Source organism: Lepidochelys kempii, chromosome 1 (assembly GCF_965140265.1).
Source record: "Lepidochelys kempii isolate rLepKem1 chromosome 1, rLepKem1.hap2, whole genome shotgun sequence".
Lineage (NCBI taxonomy): Eukaryota > Metazoa > Chordata > Testudines > Cheloniidae > Lepidochelys > Lepidochelys kempii.
In genome coordinates, this window is record NC_133256.1 from 340,180,584 (window position 1) to 340,201,952 (window position 21,369).

At 49.0% G+C, this 21,369-nt stretch overlaps 1 protein-coding gene across 7 annotated transcripts in view; it reads right to left on the reverse strand.

Moving 5' to 3' along the window:
• Window positions 1–20,866, reverse strand: part of GATA3 (GATA binding protein 3) — a 34,803-nt gene extending 13,937 nt beyond the window's left edge. The window contains exons 1-4 of one of the 7 annotated variants that reach the window (XM_073328809.1): window positions 20,780–20,866; window positions 9,591–10,083; window positions 6,260–6,799; window positions 1,767–1,912 (exon numbers count right to left, since the gene is read on the reverse strand). In XM_073328809.1, the coding sequence (XP_073184910.1) occupies window positions 1,767–1,912; window positions 6,260–6,799; window positions 9,591–9,831 (927 nt within the window). In that variant the 5' untranslated portion in view covers window positions 9,832–10,083; window positions 20,780–20,866. Of the gene's footprint in view, window positions 1–1,612; window positions 1,693–1,766; window positions 1,913–6,259; window positions 6,800–9,590; window positions 10,084–10,630; window positions 10,861–20,779 lie in introns of those variants that run through there. The other 6 variants (XM_073328812.1, XM_073328810.1, XM_073328813.1 and 3 more) reach the window with 6 other exon arrangements.
• Window positions 20,867–21,369: the final 503 nt, after the last annotated feature.

Genomic DNA, 21,369 nt, shown 5'->3' on the forward strand with positions numbered 1-21,369 from the left:
GTCGACGGGAGAGCGATCTGCGGTCGATTTAGCAGGTCTTCACTAGACCTTCTAAATTGACCCCGATGCATCGATCGCCGCACATCGAACCCCCGGTAAGTGTAGACAAGGCCTTAGCATTTGCAGGGCTGGGGTCTTAGGTGCATGCATATCTCTACTCATGTGAGTAATCCCACTGGAATCAATGGGACTAGTCACTTGAGCAAAACTACGCACATGCCCTGAAAAGACCTATTGGCTTACTTACTGTGCATAAAGTTAAGCATGATTTGCAGGATGTGGGCTTTAAGGGGAGTTATATTATTCTGTCTGTTAACTCTGTTGTTAAGTACCATGGGGCAGGAATCACACTTTCCTCTGTGTTTTGAACAGCAGCCAGCATACTGTCAGCATTTTTAATAATAATAATGAGACTAAATGTTCCTTTATTCTAAACATGCACTCACTTCTCAGGGAGGGAACATAATTTTGTCCCACTTACCCCCCACCCCCAACCCCTTGTTGCTTGCATGATTATTTGCTAAGTTCATTAGCCATGCCTTCCAGACTTCTTGTGGCTCCATGGGAAATTCACAAATAGATCATTGGGGATGCTAAACATAGGATGTGTATTACAGTTACAAAACCTGAAACCATTATTTAGTGTAATGAGGCATTTATTTAGGTGTTCCTCTGAGGGGGCTGAGGTACATGCTTAACTTTACACACACCATTCACTCCAATGTGATTACTCACAGGTTCTGATATGCTACTGCCCTATACCCTGCATCCTCATTTACACCCGTGGGTGTAAACCTCCTACCGGACCGGAACAGTAGCATTTTACACCTACATTGCACTGATGCAAATGACTATGCAAGGGTGCTGGAGGATGGGGCCCAAATTTAAGCCTGGGTGCAGTTTTTTGCAGGATTGGGGCCTAATTCTTGTGGTGGATTCTCCATCACTGACAATTTTTAAATCAAGAGCGGATGTTTTTTCTATAAGATTTGCCCCGGGACTTCTTTTGGGGATGTTCACTGGCCTGTGTTTTCCAGGAGGTCAGACTAGATGATCACTGTGGTCCCCTCTGACCTTAGACTCTATGAATCTATGATCTATCAGGGCCAATTACCAAGGCGATCTCTTGTCCAATCAGCGTAAACTGACCATAGTGAGGGACATGCTCCATCCTAAATACCGCAATAAATAAACTTGGACACTCTTTTGAGGTCAGAAAGGGAGGGAAGGAAAGGATAAGTCCCTGTGTTCCTTTAAAACCCAGCTGTCCCTGTAATCCCACGTGGGTGGAGGAGAAAGAAACGCACAAATTCCCCCCGCCCGCCCCCCATGACGGTTTCAAATTTAAAAAAAAAAAAAAAAAAACGGGTTTCAAAATCTCCCTCTTTCAAGGTGAGGCCTCTCAGACCTTGTGCTCTGCCACACTTCCCCTCCAGCCGCTCTTCCCCACCCAAGACCCTTGTAAGAAATTCAGCTTCCCTTAAAGTAATTCCTACAGATAGAGATTTGTAAAGGCACAAATATTTAAAAAAAAAAAAAAAAAAAAGGTACGTAACTTGGCAGGCACAGTGTAATGTGGGGGATGGGCTGAGAGTCTCTCTATAGCTCGTACTTTAAAACCCCTCTTCAGTACAGACTGACATGTCTGTGGGCTCTCCTGCCCTTTCCCTGCAGAAAGCTCGCCATCCTGGGCTGAGGAAATCAAGCACAACAACGACAGAAAGTTAGTGCTGTCTGGCTCGACGCTCTGGAAAGGGGGGACTTACCAGCCTTCTCTTGGGCTTAATCAGGGGCCGGTTCTGCCCGTTCATTTTGTGATAGAGTCCACAGGCGTTACACAGATAATGCCCGGTGCCATCTCTCCTCCACAGGGGGGTTGAGGTAGCGCCACAATTTACACACTCCCTGCCTTCTGGAAACAAGAGGGCACACAGTTCACTTATGGAAAGCAAAGGGGGAGGGCGGGGGAGGGGCGGGGGACAAGTGTGAAAGGCCTTCGATCTGGCTCAGCCCCCTCTCCCCCAAGCGTCGCCTTCCCCCCAAGCCCTCTGCAAAGCCAGCTCGTGGGCAGGGCTGCTTGGTCATTAGTTCACACACACGTTGTCGTTCTGCTGCCCAAACAAACTACAACCCCAAAGCTTTAGGGGCCCGATCCTTCCCCACCCTCCCCATCAGTGGAGGCAGGCTCAGCCCCTGGCTCGTTTCCTCTGAGCTGCGGGAAACTGTACACAAGCCTGCACAGAGAGCATTACAGTTAGCAAGGGAAATACATTGCGGCCTGATCCTGCAGGACTGGCTAGCACCAGCTGCAATGAGTTACATGGGACTGCTTCTCCCACCCGTAAGGACACACACTAATATCCACAGGCGATCAAGCCACAGGGGGCCCAGCCTGGAACCCTTACTCACAGTAGTAGCCCTTACTTAGGGAGTGGTTCCATTGAAGTTAATGAAGCTAGTCCTGCCCGCAAAGTGCTACTCTGAATAAAGGCTCCATAGAATTCCTAACTCCCTTGCCTCAGCGGGCAGGTCAGAAGTCTTTGGTATCGTCCAATGAGTTAGGGCACCAGCCAAATCGCATCGATTTGGCTTGACACCACCAATCGATCTTTAAAGCCTGAATGAAAGCCCTAGCCCAGCCCTTGCGCTGCCTATGAAGAGTTCCTAGAGGGCTGTGTTTTCTATTAAGTCAGGCAGCAAAGCAAAAGCATCAGCAACCGGTTCAGCGAAGGGAGAGATTTGGTCGATTTCTGGTGTATTCAATTAACAGGGAGAGTATTTCACTCCACTGGTGGAAAACAAACTGAAAACAAACTCAGATTTGGTGCCTCACCCACACAGGTGCATTGTCACTCTCATCTGTTGATGAGGCTTTTAATTAAGTCTTCCAACAGAGATACTTAAGGGACTCTGCGACACACATATGCGGCCAGTGCTGTGGATCTAAAATATTTTGTTTTCTCTCCTTCTTATCAACCTGCTTTCCAATTCCTTTCTTTCTGAAGCGGGGAAGGAAAAGAGGTTGTCAGCTGTCTACTATTTTAAGTTTGATCCTGTATTATTGCCAATTGTTTAACCTAAATAGGCAGTACCTTCACCGTTGCCCTGGCCTATAGTCTGCATTGCATCCTTTTTCCCCACCGAGCTAAAGACAGGCTGAAATTGTGACAACAAACAGTAGGCTTTGGTTCAGGCAAACCATTTTTAAATCTAGCTGCACATCCCCAGAGCTTTCAATAATAAAATATCCTGGTGCTTATGCTTATTAGTTTGGTTAAAGATGATCACCTACAAACTAATAAATGTGCTCAGGGAGCAAACACTAGGAGGATCAAAGCTGAGCGCTGCACATAGAAGGGTTATGGCCCAAAGCTTACTTTTAGGCATTTGGGAACAGGAAATATATGGGTTCTTGATACAGTCACAGGAGTGGTTTTTGTGCTACAGTGCTTTGTTGAACCAACCCAGCCCCTACCAGTACAGGACCCATCCTCCCGCACGGAAACAATTCATTTCCCTTCCTTCTTTGAAAGAAAAGAAGAGCTCGTTTATAAACCTCCCAGCTGCTTGCGAGCTGAGCCCCGGCCTGCTTTAATAAGCCTTCGATTTCAAAACGAAAACGCTTCGGGTTCATCATAAAGGAGGGGTCCGATCCTGCCATCCGAACAACAGACCCAGAAAGGGGCAGGAGCCAGCCCGCCCTTGGTGTGTGTGAAGGGGGTTCTGCCCCCCGGAAAAGGGCGGCCGGTCCCCATAGCATTTGCATATGTGACTAGTCCTATGCACTGCAAGGGGATGAGTCTGACCGAGAGCTCAGCTCAGGCAAGCCCCCAGCCAGGGCGCTCCTGTTCCAATCTAGCCGCACCTAACACGCCCCGGGGGAATTAACTCGTGCCTGGCTACACCGCGTTCGAGGGCCCTGTCGCCACGTTCCAGACAAACAATCCGAGCGTGGCTCGAGCCCGCGGGCCCATGCCCGGTCCCAGCCGTTGCGCTCCGCGGTTTGCTGGCGGAGAGGCCCCGCTGCGGGGGGGGTTGGAAGCGGGGCCTGCGGGAGCCAGGCGGGTGGCTCGCTCTGTGTAGGCAGCCCGGTGACGAGAACCACAGCGCGACAGCCTTAAACATGGCAACAGCCCCATGCAAAGAGCTCCCCTCTCCCTCCCTAACACGCTGCTCTAAGGACACTCACTCCCAGCCTCCGCTGAGCAGCCAGGCTGGTCGGGGGGCCGCTGGCGCAGCGGGGAGATGCTGCCGGTTTATTTGATTCGCACCGTGCCTTTGGGGCCCATTACAATTCGTGCATTAAAGAAGAAAGAAAGAAAGAAAGAAAGAAAGAAAGAAAGAAAGAAAGAAAGAAAGAAAGAAAGAAAGAAAGAAAGAAAGAAAGAAAGAAAGAAAGAAAGAAAGAAAGAAAGAAAGAGGCATCCGCACCCTAACCACAAACTTCAACCGTTTTTCCAAAACGCGGCCGCCTGGTCTGCCTGTTGTAGAGCATTTGCAAACAGCAAAACCCCACAAAGGTAGCAGCCGTTTCTCCCTCCTTCACCTGCGACACCTCCAGTCCCTTTGCCCACCCACCTCCCCGGCTTCCCAGCTAGCTGAGGTTGAAATGGCAACCCCACCACAAAGCCAGCGCTGCTTTTGGTGATGCAGACCGCAGCTGTCTTTCTAGAAGTAACAGAGAGTGGCAGCAGGAAAACAAAAACAAACAAGCCAACAACACTTTGGGGAGCTTTGGAAATGCCTGGCCGGGCGCACACACCGGGCAGGCTGTTTGGGGCACGGCTGCTGCTGCAAACGCCACCTCTCCACCATCTACTGGACACCCTCTTTCCTAACCTGCCGGTCCGGGTTTTAGGGCTGGGGGCTCGCCTTTCAGAAAAGGCAGGAGGCGCATGGGCTGTCTAAAATCAAGACAAGAATGCCCCGGACTTGGTTCCCCACACAGTCCATTCGTTTTCCTTCCCCCTTGATACACTGATTGATCAGTTTGTTCCCCTTAACACTGGACATCACTAGTAAGTTCCTCTTGCTGTTCTATTCTCTTTCCCTCTCTTTTGTTTCACTCCCTCTCTCTCTCTCTCACACACACACACACCCCCGTCTGCTTTCATGTACAGAACATGCAGGTCTGGGGTTTTTTGTCACTTCTAACCGCATCCGGACCCTATTAAAGTTCCTGGCGTTGGATAAACAATGCAACTGTCGCGTGCAGCAGTCTGAAAATAATTGGATTAGCTCGAACATATCAGCTAAATAGAGACAGTCCCTGCCCAGACAGTCAGAGTAAATGTCACCCTGGAAAAACCCTGAAAACCGATCGCGTTCATGCCAGGCAGCCTCCACGGAAGGGGGAGTGGAGGGAGTTTTGACTAATCGTGCCCTGCTGCACACAGAGGGAGAGAGCATGGGATATATTGGTTTTAAAAGTCCAGCTCGTGAAATCTTTGGGAGTGAGACCCCCCAGCCGGACAGCCTAAACAAAACTCTCTTTGCAGAATGCTTTCCCAACGCTGCTGCAAACTGGCTTCTGGGCTGGGGGGACGAGACCGGGAAGCGGGCTCTTGGGGGTGGATAAATCCTAGCTGGTTTGTTTGCCTCTTTGCCCAGTAAGTCACTGAACCGATAGGTACACGTCGATTTCCTGAGGGTGCTGGGTTCTGTGACAGCTCCCCGGGAGAAAAAAATAAAGCTGAAGTCCCCTGTTATCCCCGCCGCTTCAAGCACACCAGTTACAGAGGCCCTGGTTTTAGCAGCTTTGGGGTGGATTGGGGGCTGCAAAAGGGACTGGTACAATTCCTTCAGGTTCTCTTCCTTGGGACCGGGGCATCCCCCAAGATTCATGTCGACAAACTGGTAGGCGGATTCGCTGCCCTAGAATTAATCTGGGGATGCAAACTTCGGCTGGGACTTTTTACAGCCTTTACCCTGACTGTGTGGCAGGGCAGCTGGGACGTCCTTTTCCCCCACCCCCCTTCACACACACACCCCCCTTTGGTTTATTACAAAGTCCTGTTGCACATGGCTTCCCACTCCCACTCCCCTCAGTGTTGCTTGTGATTGGGGGGGGGCTGATCTGGCCCGCAGGGAGGCCAATATAATATGTCCCAAAATTGAAAACACCTTCTCCAGGGTCTGAGCTTTAGAGAAGGAGCGTGTCTGTAGGCCTGCCTACAGGGCTGATCCTTGATCAGGTAGGTTCAGGACCTCTCCTAATTTCCCCTCCCTATCCCAGGGGTTAATAACCCAAGAACCCTACCTGTACTGGAGCGTGCTTTTGGTCTCGATTTGCACCCAAACCCCGTAGGCGACCCCCCTAGGAGGCTGCTCGGAGGGAAGAGTCCAGAGCTATAATCTGGGACGTAGGGCGGGTAGGTGGTGATGGGGTGGTGAGCGGAAGAGGAGGCCCCGCCTAGCGATGCCATGCTGCTGCGGGAATGAGAGGACTCCAGCTTCATGGTGTCCGCCAGGGACACCTGGTACTTGATGCATTCCTTCTCGTCCTGCCGGTTGGAGCCGGTGGATCCCGGGGTGGAGATGGAGGGATCCGGGGAGACATCTTTGGGAGGGGTCGGAGGGAAGGTGAAAAGGTGCGGGCTGGAGTGGCCGGCGGATAAAGTGGAGGAGGAAGCCGGCGGGTAGACGGAGAGGGGTCCCGGGGAGCTGTGATGGATGGAGGTCTTGGAGAAGGGACTCAGGTTCCAAGGAGACGCGCTGTGGTGGCTCCCCAGGGCTTTGCTCCCGTCCAGCCAAGGGAGAGATCCGTGGAGAAGCGGTGGGCGACACACCTGGCTCCCTGCTAGGAGAAAACAGAAGCAGGCCAGGTTACACTCCCTCCGGGATCGGCCAGCACATGCAGGACCCCCAAACTAGCTCTCCTTGTCACCCACCTAAGCCCTACTGGTGATAACCTCAAGAAACTTAGCCCACACAGTGCTCTGCTCCCGGGGGTCAAACCAGGAGAGAAAAGGGCAGCAGCCAGGGCACCAAGAGCTATGAACCTGCGGGCCTGAGCAAAACTGAGCGTAGGGCCCGGATCCCGCAAAAACTTACTCTGTGGCTTAACTGTAACCCCCAGGCTAGTCCCTTTGGCATCAGCCCTATGCCTAGAAGTAAAAGCTATTGCCGGATCGAGGCCCAGAGTGGTGCTCAGGTGTGGTTGGCTGGAGGGCAAACGGGAGTCAAGTCTTCGGATTTGTCAAGCCCTTAGTAAATTTCCCTCTCCAATCAATCGTACAAGGCCTCGCCAGTGAAGATCCCACATGAAACTGCAAACCCTCCGAGGAGAATCCATTCTGGCTAGTTCGGAGCTATTATTGGTTTCTTCATTCACTGCACTTAAGTAACCATGAACTAGGAGGCAGGGAGATATTTTGTCCACAAGAAGAGAGCCAGAAGAAGACAGTGATGTGTTAATAACCTTTTTTCTTTTCACCATTAGTCTGTTTTCACACATGGGTTTGTGTGTGTTTGACTCAGACAGCTTTATAAGGACAATATCACACGCACACAAAGTGTCAGTGGTCTCAAAAGATCTTTACATTAGATATGTTCAAACCTTATCTTAAAATATACAGCTAGGCTTCCTAACATTGCACTGGATTTTTGCAAAAAGAAAAGGAGGACTTGTGGCACCTTAGAGACTAACCAATTTATTTGAGCACAAGCTTTCCTGAGCTACAGCTCACTTCATCGGATGCACGCAGTGGAAAATACAAGTGGGAAGATGAGCTGTAGCTCACCAAAGCTTATGCTCAAATAAATTGGTTAGTCTCTAAGGTGCCACAAGAACTCCTTTTCTTTTTGCGGATACAGACTAACACGACTGCTACTCTGGATTTTTGCAGTTTCCTTTGACCATTTTATCCTTTTATGTGATTGCAAAAAAAAAACCGCTTAATGAAATTTACATTATTATTTTTTTAAAAAATAGGACGGAAAACATATTGAACCCCAGGACAGCAGCCAGGTTATGCTTCTTGTGATATTTCTAACGATATATTGATGTCTACGGAGGCATTCAAATCTATAGCTAGCTATCCTGATCATTGTAAATATAAAAAGCTACAGAGATCGAAATAGATACAGATATTTAGAGACACAGATCGCTAGCTAGAGTGATATATGTACTCTCTCTCTCTATATATATATATATATATGATCTCTGTGCATGTGTCCCAGGGTTCTTATCATGTTAGCCATTTGTGAACAATACTGAAAGTCAATGTGCTAAAGGAAGGGGAGGTGGGTTATATGAACAGGAAGGGTCAACATTCATTATCTTATCCAGGAAGTAACATAGTAAATAATATTCGGGCTACACCCGAAAGACCGCATTTCCACTTTCTGCAGATAAATTGGGAGGGGGAGAGAATAAAAGCTGCTGATCCTTAGCAATAATTATCTTAAAGAGTCTAAAAGCGGAACAATGCATTTACTGAACAGCGATCAATGCTCACTCAACAAGTAGCTGAAGTCCTGTGCGCTGATCAGTGAATCCGGATTAGCGCCGATGCCCAAACGGTCATCCCTTTTCCATTCAATTTTGTTTTATTTTAGGGTGGGTTTTTTTTTCTAATTTATTTCAGACCTAGGGTTCCTGCAGAGTGCGCCACAACTGGGATCGCTCCCAGGTTTACAAGGTTATGCTCTGCCTTTTAATCCGAAAGAAAACTCCAGCGCTACGAGCTGAATCGCTTTAATAGCTTTTTTTTAAACGGGGGAGGGGGGGCAGGAAAAGATTCATCTTGAAACGTATTTAGGCCCCGTAAAAACAGTACATGTGTCTCCTCGGGATAGCTGTGTGTGAGGCTATGTGTTTGAATTATGATATAGATAGTAAATTCCCATTACATTCACATTATATATAGCTACATACATAATTACATGTATGTGATGGTTCATAACGCAACACGTGATGTATAAGTACACGTACAATAATGTATAAAACACACTATAATGTGGCACAAGACCAGAAAGCCAGGCTTTCCTATCAAATCTATTATTTTCCCATCAAGGGTGAATTTAACATCCCAGCCGTGAACACACCCATCCCCCCTCCCCTAACAGTAACTGATAATGCTACAAAGAATTCTTCTGGAAAGGCAAAATAACACCGAAAACCAGATCCCCCTGGAGTTTACTTGTTGGGGCGGTGGGAAAGATTTGCATCCAGTACTTTTTTCTTTAGCGCTTATTTGGGACAAGCCAACTCAGAAATTCAGTAGTGGCATCGTTTTGCCAGCGATGGCTGGGGTTTGTACTGTATTCGTTGGCTGGAGGAATTACATCGGCTGCTTAGGATTTATCTATACTCTATAGCTAGTCACAGGCCCACACCAAAAGGCCATGCACGCGTTTTACGCCACATGAGGACATTTGCGCAGGTTACAGGTTCCTGGGCTTCCTTCAAGGCGCCCTTGTTAGTTGCTAACAGCTACCGCTTGCCTGCTCCTATTGCTTATAATGAGCGGTGTATAAGAAGATACACACAAACGCTGTCCTGTTTCCGGCACGAAAGCCTGGCCGCTGCCAACCTGCGCGCAGCTCGCTGGGGGCCCCACACCAGGGCCCGGGAGGGGAGAACTCACCGTGATGGGCCGGCGGGTACCTCTGCACCGTGGCTCGGACCGAGTTGCCATAGTAGGAAGGGACGTGATTGCCTTGTCCGTCGATGTTAAAAAGTACATCCACCTCCTCGGCCAGCGGGTACTGAGTTGGATCCATATAGGAATGGCCGAGCCCTGGGTGGTGTGAGTCCGGATGCTGCCCATTCAGCACCGCGGGGTGATGGTGGCTCACCCACCGCGGCTGGTCGGTAGTCACCTCCATCGCGCTCTCTCGGTGCGGGGCTGTCTCTCCTCCTCCTCCCCAAACTGGGCAGACTTGCCGCGGGAGGGTAGGCGGCGGGTTGATATATAACAGAGAGATGTTGTCGGGTTTAAAAAAAATAAAAATAAAATGATAATAATAAGCGATTCCAAAAAGATGACAAGAAGAGTAGGGAAAACAAACAAAAAATCTAAGAAGCGAGATCCCAACAGTATCTTCCGCTCTTTGCAGAGGTTTCTCTTCTTTGATCACCTGCAGTGAGAGAGAGGAAAGGGGGAACGAGCGAGAGAGAGAGCGAAACGTGTTTGAGCACTTCTGGGCTTCATCACCAGACTTTTAGGCAAGCGAAAACAAGCCCCTCCACAAACAGCGATCTTTGAAAGTCCACCTATTGTCCTAAGCACTCGACCCACCTATCCGACTAGGACACACACGCTCTCTTTCTCTTTCGATCTCTGTGCAGCGGGGGAATGAAATCGCCCAGAGTTACAGGCGCAGGCGTTGCTGGGGGCGCCTGCAGCGGCGGCGGCCCTTTTCCTCTCTTTTCTTTCTTTTTTTTTTTGGTAAATGTTTGGTCAGTTTCGCCAGCGATGCGCCTGCTTAGAAGCGGGTGCAAACTGCTGCCTCGGAGAGCCCGAAGCGTTTTTCAGGGCTTTTATTCATTATTGTGCAATCGAAAGAAAGAAAGAAAGAAAGAAAGAAAGAAAGAAAGAAAGAAAGAAAGAAAGAAAGAAAGAAAGAAAGAAAGAAAGAAAGAAAGAAAGAAAGAAAGAAAGAAAGAAAGAAATTCAGCACAAACCTTGGTGGAGAAGGAGTATGTGACCCAGGAGAGATGAAGTTGAAACTGCTTGATGAGATCAGATTGTGCTCTCTCTCTCTCTCTCTCTCTCTCTCTCTCTCTCTCTCTGTCCTCCCCCCCCCTTTCTTTTTTTTTTTTTTTTTTTTTTTTTTTTTACAGGGAAGGCATTCTTTCTGAAAGGAGCAGGGTGGCGCCAGCCGGCTCAATGCTCACAGACAGCTGTGGCGAGACGCAACTTAAGGAGGTTCTACTGTCATCGGCCCGGAGTGGGAGGAGCCTGTCATGGGATAAGGAGGGGACAGGGCACGAAACACAAGGAAACGGCAACCCAGATTTACTCCCTTCTACTTTCGTCCCCCCCTCGCCCCCAATATTCCTTCCCCCCCCGTGACCGGAAAGTCTTTGAAAGCATCGCCTCGTTAGGCTGGAAATGCGGAGAAAGCGTTAACACCACTTTTTAAGGGGGAGACTATTCTAATGCGCATTACACAGAAATGGCATTAAGGGCGCATCCAATTGGCACGTGTGTCTCATTATATTATGTTATTAATTATTATTATTATTTTCTTTCATTCCTATGCGCCAGCCCTACTCTTACTTACTTACTTTGTTCCGGAGAGACACAGAAACTGAAGACACAACCCGGCCGTCAAGACATATTTTTCTATGGTGACTTCAGGCCACTGTCGGAAGAGTTTCAGAGAGCAGGTGAAGGATAGGTGGGGAACTCTACATTCTTTGTCAAAGCGGCAAAGAGTCCTGCGGCACCTTATAGACTAACAGAGGTGTTGGAGCATAAGCTTTCCTGGGTGAATACCCGCTTCCTGGGATGCATGGAGTGGAAATTTCCAGCGGCAGGTATAAATATGCAAGCAAGAATCAGGCTAGGGATAACAAGGTTAGTTCAATCAGGGAGGCTGAGGCCCTCTTCTAGCAGTTGAGGTGTGAAAACCAAGGGAAGAGAAACTGCTTTTGTAGCTGCCTAGCCATTCACAGTCAAATTTCAGAGTAGCAGCCCTGTTAATCTGTATCCGCAAAAAGAACAGGAGTACCTGTGGCGTCTTAGAGACTACCCAATTTATTTGAGCATAAGCTTTGGTGAGCTACGGCTCACTTCATCGGATGCATGTCTCAGATACTAATGTATCATTTTAAAGCATTACCCCTTCCAGGTCAATTAGTTAATTCCCAAGTAGGGCTAATCTGGGGGGACAGTTGTACTTTAGAACGTGTGTGAGAGAGTGTTTGTTCCTGAAATGTGTCAACGTCCTGGAACAACGTGAAGAAACATTATTTCAGAAATACCCATGCTTTTGGAGTTGTTCCTTTATTACACCCGATTCCATTCAGCTGAGAAGAAAAAGAGATCCACGAAACAAAGCTCAAGCAGAACGTAGTTTAACCTACAGTACCATTAAAATAGTGAAGCGGGCGCGGGGAAGGGGGAGGTTGTTGAGGGGGGGGCTGTTGGGGTTTTTTTGTTCGTTTTTTGTTTTGTTTTTGTGGTTTTCTTGTTTGTTTGTTTGCTTTTGCTCTGTTTGTTTGTTTTCTGGTCGGGAAACCAAGCTACAGAGTTGCAGCTGAACGTGCCTGCTGCGATCTCCTTTCTGGGTCTCAAACTCCACCGGCGAGAAAGAGAAAGTCCCTGCTTTCTCAGCGCTCATCTGACCACTTTCATTTCCACCGCCGGCACAAACAATAACGAAAACATTAATGCCCCATTACGACCCATGTGGCCTGAGCATGCAAACGAAGTGCCCAGAGCCAGCTCAGTGGGTGAAAGAGGGCTCGGGACGAGCCAGCCAGGGGACTGGCTCCTGTGAGCAAGGAGTGTACCAATCAGGAAGGAGCAGGAAGAGGGCGCTTGTGAAAGCCTGTCCTGATTGGCTGGGAGCTTTCGAACGGGCGAGGGCCGTTCGGTCTATTGAGCCAGTGCGTCCCCTAGTGGCTCAGAGGCAGGCGCTGGCTTTTTCAAACGTGCAACAAGTTACATGGCTGCCCCGGAGGAGATTGCAAAATAGCCAAGTGTCAAGTAAATAAATAATTCAATTAAAGCGTGCACGGATCGGGGAGAAGGAGCGGGGGGGGGGGGTGACTTCAAAGGCGTGAGCGAAATAAAGTGCCGGGCAACAATATATACGTGGATCTATACATGGGCAGCAGATTGATCATGCCATGTAGCCCCATTGTCTGAGTACACGCCCCAGCACTTCAATGAGGAGCGTTTAATTAATGCAAAAGGCGACCGACGCAGTCCACTCCCCAGCGCTACGGGCTAAGTGGAAAACGGCGTCCTTTGAAAAACGTTTCAGCCTCGGCCCTTGTCCCAGCGGGCCAACACCTTATTGATTGGGCCCACAGCAGCACCAAAAGAGGTATACAATCGTTCCGCATATGTCAGTCCTCCAAAGCTTTAATTAGTCAGTCTTTTATGCAAACTGGAAATTGCTCCGCACACAGCCGACAGAGAGAGAGAGAGATTTTATGGTGAAATAGTCATGACAGTTAAATACATTTATTATGCACATGTTTGCACGTATGCAAATTGAATTGGTTGTATTACAAAAATGATATATTCTAATTTGTAGATCTCTTCCTAGCGGATAAATTGCTACCTACATTCAGTTACTTTTCTGAGTTGGGCAGTTCTGAGGTGTAGAGACAGAGAAAACATACTGCCGAACTGTTGTGCTTGCAGGAATAAACGGATAAATATCGGTTTATCCATCCCGGTTAGAACATGAACTCTGGGGATGCAAGACATTTAAAAGGTGGTGGGGGGCCACGGATATAAACAAGTCCAAGGGCTTTTAACTAATGCAATAAAAGGAGATGAGCGAATCACTCAATAGCTCATCTCCCGGGCTCCCATTCGGATCTGCTGAGTGTACAGCTCCGAGCACCGTGCTACCACTTTGCCCAAGCAAGCAGGTTTGATTTCTGGGTGCGCTGGCATGGCTTGTTTGTTGCCCACAGGGCGCTGAGCAGTCAGGTAGGCACCCGGGGGCTGAGTCGCTCGAAGGGGATGCTGTGCGTAATGGAGCCGGGGCTGCAAGGAGGGGTATTCAGTGTCTGCTTCCCAGCTTCTCCCCCCGCCTCCCTTGGACTGCTGGATTGACAGTGTGTAATTGGGAAATGGGAGGTTGCTCTTTTGATCCTCTCTGCATTGCCCTTCGCTGGCCAGCCTAGCCGACGCCACAGGGCATTGACGTCAGGAGCCGAGCTCAGAGCCATGCTGCCGAGGGGAAGCCATGCAGCGTGCCAGGGAGCCCATTAGCAGGGCAAGAGGCAGGCAGGCAAGGGGCTGCAGAGAGAGAGAGAGAGAGAGAGGCGCTTCTCGGGGCTGGAGGGGGGCTTACACACACACGCGCCAAGAACCGGGCGCTCAAGGAGCGCCGTGCACTAATTAATCTGAGACGCATTAGGTTTGGACCAACTCTTCAATGCTTATAGAGAGTAACGGTGTCAGTGTGTCCACACGATTCCCTTTTCCTCCTGCTCTCTCTCTATCCCCGCTTCTTCTCCCCCCCCCACCCCGGACTGGGATGGAGGGGGCACATGGGCAGGATTCCCCCCCACCCACCCCCAGCCTGTAACATTTGCTGGCCTCTCGGGTTCCCTTGCTGCACCTTAGCCTGTTCTCTGCATTAGCAATTTCACCATCGGAGAGTGGATGCTGCAAAAACCCTGGTCTCTCTCTCCCCAGTCTCCTATAGGTAAGAAGGATTCTACTTGGATGTTCCTTTTTTACTTAATGTCATTATGTATTGCTTAAAGCGATCATAGGAGGGGGAATCCTGCCGGGCTCCATCAATTTCAAGGGAAATTCTCTTTTTTAGCGGAGGAGGCGGGCAGAGGGTCATTTCAAAGGCAGCCCCTTCTCCCCCCTCTGACTGTCCAACGTTGCAGTGGGTCTCATGATGAGACAAGGAACATTTTATGAAGACCCCCTCCCCATATACAGACCGAAAGCCCCGGAGGGAAACAGGAGATTTCTAGAGAAGATTGCGTTGGACATTTAAAAACCCCTCCCCCCAAAAAGGTGAATTAAGATGATCATCGTAATAAGATCAGTGTTTTCAAAGCGCAGATGTTACGATGCCGTGACAGGTTAGGTGAGATAAAACTGTATTTGGAAAGAGTTATAGCCAAGCCCACATAAATTCGCAGGCGTGCAGAGAGACAGTAAAAAGGAATATTCATGTAGAAATCCTAAAGTTGCTAATCCCAGCAAAGAAAACTTGTGTTTCTGGGAGCCTTGGGCGATCATTAAACTTGTTTACATAAGTGATTTGGAGAAGAAATGGAGAAGAAATGTTTCAATTTGCTGCAAAAACATAAATATGTGCATTAGGGCAAATATGGATCATATCCCGCACGAGGGTAGAACTGAAAATATGCACTTTATGGAACAATCTGACACTGATTAGGGCATGGACTGGAATGGCCTAACAAGTCTAACTACTATAGCTCTTCGACTGAACTCTGCTTTGTAAAGGACCCGGGACTAATTCCACCTGCATCCCCAACCCTTGCGTTACAAATCTGTCAGCCTTCTCTTTAACGTCGAATTTTCTGTGCAACTCTTGAGACGGGGGCGCGGGGGGGGGCGGGGAGACGACGACGACAAAATGTGATCAAAAGAATCCCGGAGATTTGGGGCTTGTGGACTGAAAGCAAACACCTCGGATGACATGTGTATTGGTCCTTAATATGCAGAAAATACTAGCGAAGTATTTCTTCATTAGTCCTCAATACTCCTCAAACAGTCCGGGGATAGAGTTTAAGAGCTGCCTAAATACCAAAATAACAGCAGTGATAATGGCATGGCAATCTATTTACCGATGGTGGCTCCCTGAATCTGAACATCAGCCTTATAATTCCTGGGGAGCTAAAGAGAGTTAGGGTTCCCTACGCGTCTATCCGGACAGTACAGGCGGCTCAGCTCAGCCCGGGCTGTTCCTTCCCCCTCCTTGTCCAGCTGAGCACGGTGTAGTTTGACATCATTCCTCCCACCCCAGCAGGGGCTTTAATTGACAGCTCGGTTCTAACAGGGACCCATTGTTGGAGCAATTAGCAAAAAAACAATAGGGGTTGCGGCGCGGGGGGGCGGTTAATTCGATTTGAAGGTGAGGGACGTGGCGCTGAGATCATGCAGGGCGGTCTGTAGATCTTTTCCAGCTGAGAGAGCGAGAAGGAGCCAGAAGTCACAGCGGCTTGGGGCAGGCAGGAACTGGAGGGAGGAGGGAAGAAGGCAGTTTTTTGGGGGGTGGGGGTGGGAAGAAGGGCTCCCTGGCTGGGAAAGGTCCGTCACACACAAAACAGGCAAACACAACCCCTACACTCCCCTCGGGAAGGTTTCTCTAGTACCCCACAACCAACCGGGGATGCCCGCCCCAAAGCCACCCGGGGTCTCTGAAGGTTGCCGGACCGCTGCAACGGGCATGGAGCTAGCTGAACAAAGCCAGGCCAGTCCCGGTGCCCGTGTGAACGGCTTGGCTGAGAAGGGGAGTGGGATCCAGTCGTTAACAGCTGGGGAGCACTTTCCCGAAAAGTCTCTCTCCCAGTCGAAGCCTCTGTGGCTGGGTTCGTTCGGTGCCCATCATTATTACCAGCACCTGGTCCGAATTTCTACGTCTCCTTGGGACAGGGAAAGGAAGAAGCAGCCCCCTCCCCCCCCAGCCCCTTTAGACTACAGTTGACTGAAAGCGGATTAAATTACGTGTGCCGGGTTGGGATTTTTACAGGGGACGAGAGGAGTACAGGTAAAGCTGTCTAAACAGCCTGGGGCTACCGATCGGAGGGTTATGCAAAGGACACGGCCCAGGGCAGAGCTCCGAAGACTTTTTGCCGTGTAAAACAACTTGTGCCCCGTCAAGGGGGATGGGGGGGCGGGAAAAGGGGGGAGCGGGGAGCCCCATATTCCAGCCTCCGCCGGGGGTGGGGAAGTGTAAACAGCCTAATGTCAATTCGGGGTTGTCACCTCCTAGGATGAAGACAACAGAAGCCACAACCGCTTAAAGCCAAACAAATCGACCCCCTAAAGCCCGGTGTGTGAGAAGGAGATGGATGGGGACGAGGCTGGATTTGCAGAACTGTTCTGAGTTTAAACAAAGAACGAGAGAGGCGAAAGCTTCCCCCCCCCCCCCAGCACACGCCACCCCCTATTGCAATGAATCAGCCAGAAACTATCTGTTCTCCCCAACCCCTTTATCAGTGAAAAGGGAACCACAAGCAGGAAGCGCTGCTCGGTTCGGATTTTTCTTTGGTTTTATTTTTTTTATTTTATTTTTAAAGCAAGCCTGCCCTAATGGACACTGAGGTGCTGCCTCACGCCCTTGGCTCTGAAAGGAGCCCGATGGGGTTTTTTCGAATAATTTCACCTCTCTCCCTCTTTTGCAAATCAGGAGGAAACACAAAGGCGCAGACACGCACCAGACTGAAAGAGAGAAAAGATCAACGACTGATTACCCCGTTTCCAGTGATCTTTCCCCTTCCCCTCTCTTACCCTAATTCCCCCCTCCCCAAAAAAAAAAATCAGACGAATTGTAGCTAGAGAGGTGGGTGGGTGGAGAAAGGGGGAAACCCCTCATCTGCCCTAAGCAAACAAATTCCAAGAATGAAAACTGGGGGAGAGGTTGGGCCTTTTCTTGCGGGGGGGAACCCCCTCTCCCCCTTTGAAGCTGAGGAGAAGGGCTACTGCCCCAGGACACAAGGTCCGAGAAAGGATCAAAACCGGCTCCGCGAGTCCCAGAGGCGCCCTCTCTGCCCCTTGCACATTCCCAAACTGCACGGCAGAGACAGAGAGAGAGGAGCTCGGAGAAAGAAGAGGTGTCCTGTCCTGTCAGGGTTATTGGTACCCCCAGCTCCTCTCTAGGCCGGGTGATGACACCCACATAGAGCAGGGCTTGTTGTCCATGCAGGTCAGTTTCAAGCTCCGACCTGGTAAGTTCCACTTCCATTTTTTCTTCAGCATCAGACACATACACACAAAAATATTATAATAATATTAGATAACACCCCCCATCTTTCAAACGTAGCTGCATCGAGATTTAACTCGAATCGGTCCGTATTTTGGAAAGATGTCTGGAGACAGAGAGGAAAAAAATCCGAGGGTACAGCAAGATAATTCACTGCCACTGAGGACAGGTCCCAGAGAGTCTTACGGCAAATAAAGCGACCTTCTCTCTTCGAATCATCACTTGGATGTAGAAAAAAAATCTATTTCCCCCCCCCCAACCCCATCCGATTGATCTTAACGCCGAGAGTTGAAGAAGTTAATTTATAAACCAGTCCTGCTTAAACCCACCGCTACATTCGCCTTGAAAGGAGTGAACGCTCACTTCTAGGTAGGAATTCCTCGCTTCTTTTCAAGCAGCCAAAAATATTCTCTGCCCCCTCCACCCTAAAGGAAGTCTACGTGGGTAAGGGTGCATTTAGCGCCTATCCATCCTTCATCGCTTGGGACAATTTTGACCGATAGATTCAAAGGCGAATTTAAACGAATCTTGAGGGCAGCTGGTAAACCAGCTGGTTTTTAATCCCAAACGACACTTTATTTACCCGGGGAGTCCCACAAAATGGCTACGAATGAAACTATAACCAGGTTTAAAGCCTTTAAAAAAAATTGTCAGCCTCGCCTCTGGCCAGAGGCCCGTAACAAAGTAAAACACAATGAAAATACACCAAGGGAAGACGCCAGGGCAGGGGGAGTGAATGAATTAACAGCAAAATTTCCTTGTGGGGGTGAAAACATTTCTCTTTTCCCTTTACTGAGCAGAGCGTTCTGAATAACAATGGAAGTGACCTTCTTTTAAGGAATGTCTCATTCTCGCTACTGGAAGGGAATCAAGATCTGTGTGTATCCCCTAAACTAAATGATGCATTCCCTAAAATAAATCCCGCTGTCCCTTCATGCATATGTATTCTGTACCCTGGGTGTGTATTTTCGTGTGACATACAAAAAACTGCAGACACCGCACGACACACGATGCATACACATCATACATTATACACATCGATGCAGCGAATGGGTTCATGTTTTTTTTCCACGAAAACAGAAGCCGAAATCTGGTTTAATTTGCCCTTTGCTGAATGTAACCTCGCTGCGGATGGATCGTTTTATTTCCCCCATCTCACGAAGGTAGATCGAGTCAGGGGAATCTAAGGAAAACGAGACATTTACACCAGCTATTTTGTCGTGTGATATTCCATCGCTTTCCCTGTTCGGTGGGACGCTGGATCTAAAGGGGATTGTCAGACTGAAGACACAGTATCTGCCCTCACAGTAGGGCTTTTCCTCTCTAAAATCTCCCAGACAGAAGCGGGCGTTTGCCAGATAAATCCGTAGTTTTCGAGGCCGGTCATTGCTGCGAAGTGATCTCTGACTGGTGGCTAAACAGCGACTCTCCTAAGCTCTCTTTAGGCCTTTTAGGGGCTCTTGAGAACATTTGCTTTTAATTGGATCGATTCTGTCCCCCTATCACACAACTTAACACGGAGACTGAAACACGAACACACAGTCTGCAAGCACGTACACGCTAACACAACACAAAGCTGACACAAGTTAACACAATCCACCTATTGAACTACACACTAACGCGCAAGCTAACACAGCCTGGGAACCGAAAACCCCATGGGAACCGAAAGACACACAGACTCACACACTACACAGATGACAACACACACTAACCACAAACTCATACAACAAAGAGAGGGAAATATACCTAACAATGTCCAGGCTCGCACAACACACGGATGGAAACAAACTTAATATACTAAGTAACGCAGTGAAACACATTAACACAAATCCTAACTAACAACACACACACAAAGGCATAAACCTCGAAATACACAAACTTCACATTCTCTGGGGACACACAAATACAGGTCTACAACTTGAAATACTCACACACACCCCAGACCAAATGACACGAGCCTTACATAAAAGACCCGGGCTACCTAGCTTTACAACCGCCGCCCATAAATAATGAAGAAAACAAGTATATCCAATGAGTATTAATTATCCGGTTACAGTAAAACCCATCACCTAATGCTCCCGCTCCTATTTATGGACAAATGAAGGTAAGAGGAGCTGACATTTTTGAATGAGCTCAATTACAGCTAATGCTCATTTCTTAACACTCAAATACATTTCCAAGGCACCCAATTACTAGTTTAAATACCCTACATGATCTAGCGGATGGCAAGTTTGGGGGGGGGGGGGAGAGGTAGGAGGGATCCAGACACGCCTTAGGATGTAGTGAAATCATCATTCTCCATTATACAGGTACCAGTCCCTTCAAGAAACCTGTCTTAAAACAGCCGGACACGTCCAGCCAGACCATTTCCCGTTCTTTAGAAACCAGATTACATAGACAGCCGGCTCTAAATGGATCAACGCTGCGCTCAGAATACAGCCAAGGAGATTGCTGGGTGACTGGGCGAAGTGTGCTCTGATGCAGTCTGGTTAGAAAGCAGTGTAGGATTGTATGCACACGCACATGCAGATGTGTGACAGAGGTAGGTTATATGTTTCTGTTCCTGGTACACTTATATGTAGGTGCACTTGTATTTGCTACCGAATATATGCAAGTGTGTGAGAGAGAAAGAGAGAGGGAGAGATTAGATATAAAAAGAATGATCTATATTTAGGGGAGAGCGTGTATACACCGATTCGCTCGTTGATTAATTACATTCCAGCAGACATATCCGTCTAATATCATTACCCACACAACTATAATACACAACACAGTAGACACGCCTAAACGCTTCTTCTCTCATCCCCTCCGTCTACACACGCAGATGTGCGGTGCCATCTGTGAAAGCAGCCCTGTCCCCGGCTACCCAGCACGCATAGGCAAAGCAGTTGTTGTCAACCTCTTCCAATGCTTTCCCCCCACGCCCCACCCCTCAGCTCTAGCTTTCAGAGGTAACAAGCTCTCGGGCAAGCTGGGTCTTCCCCCAAGGTCACTGAGAAACATCCAAATAGCTCCAGCGACTGAAGACAAATAAGAGTGGGGTCGTGTTACATTTCAGCCAGCGTCTGCTGCCCGCTTTGAGCCGAGATCCCTTCTAATTCTCTCCACGTGGAGACGGGAAAGAGTGAGAGTGAGGGGAGGAGGGGGGAGAACCTCAATATTCACTGACCTGGGCAGCTGCTTCTTATTTTGTCCTGATCTGCTGACGATCTAAAGGCGGCAATGACAGACAGACTCGACTGCTCCGGCAGCTGCTGAGGCCGATGGCATCTCTCGAGCTTCCAGCGAGAAGTAAAACGTGGGTGATCCACATCCTCCGAACACCCACCCAAATCTCTGACCTCCTCCTCTCCTCCTCCTGGCTGTCTAGAAGATCAGAGCTCTTCCGGGTTGGAAAAGGGCAGAGAAAGAGTGAGAGAAATATGATGGGCATGCCATTACACACCCAGCCTGCGAATCACATGGGACGGGGGGAAGGGAGGGTGGGGGGAAGAGGGGAAGGGAGGGTGGGGGGAAGAGGCAGGTACTGGGGCTGGAAGTCGACTGGAACGGGGTGTAACCCGTGCCAGGCACGATGGTCGTTGCCTATAACGCCTGTAAAGGTGTTTTCTTTTGTTTTGTTTCAAGGATACACTCGGTATAAATACGACCGGGGTTCGTTCCATTGAGATCAAAAGCTTTCGAGGAAAAGCGGTAACACCGCGTTGATTCCTGTTGTTTGTTTGTTTGTTTGTTTGTTTGTTTTTGGCTTTTGTGAGG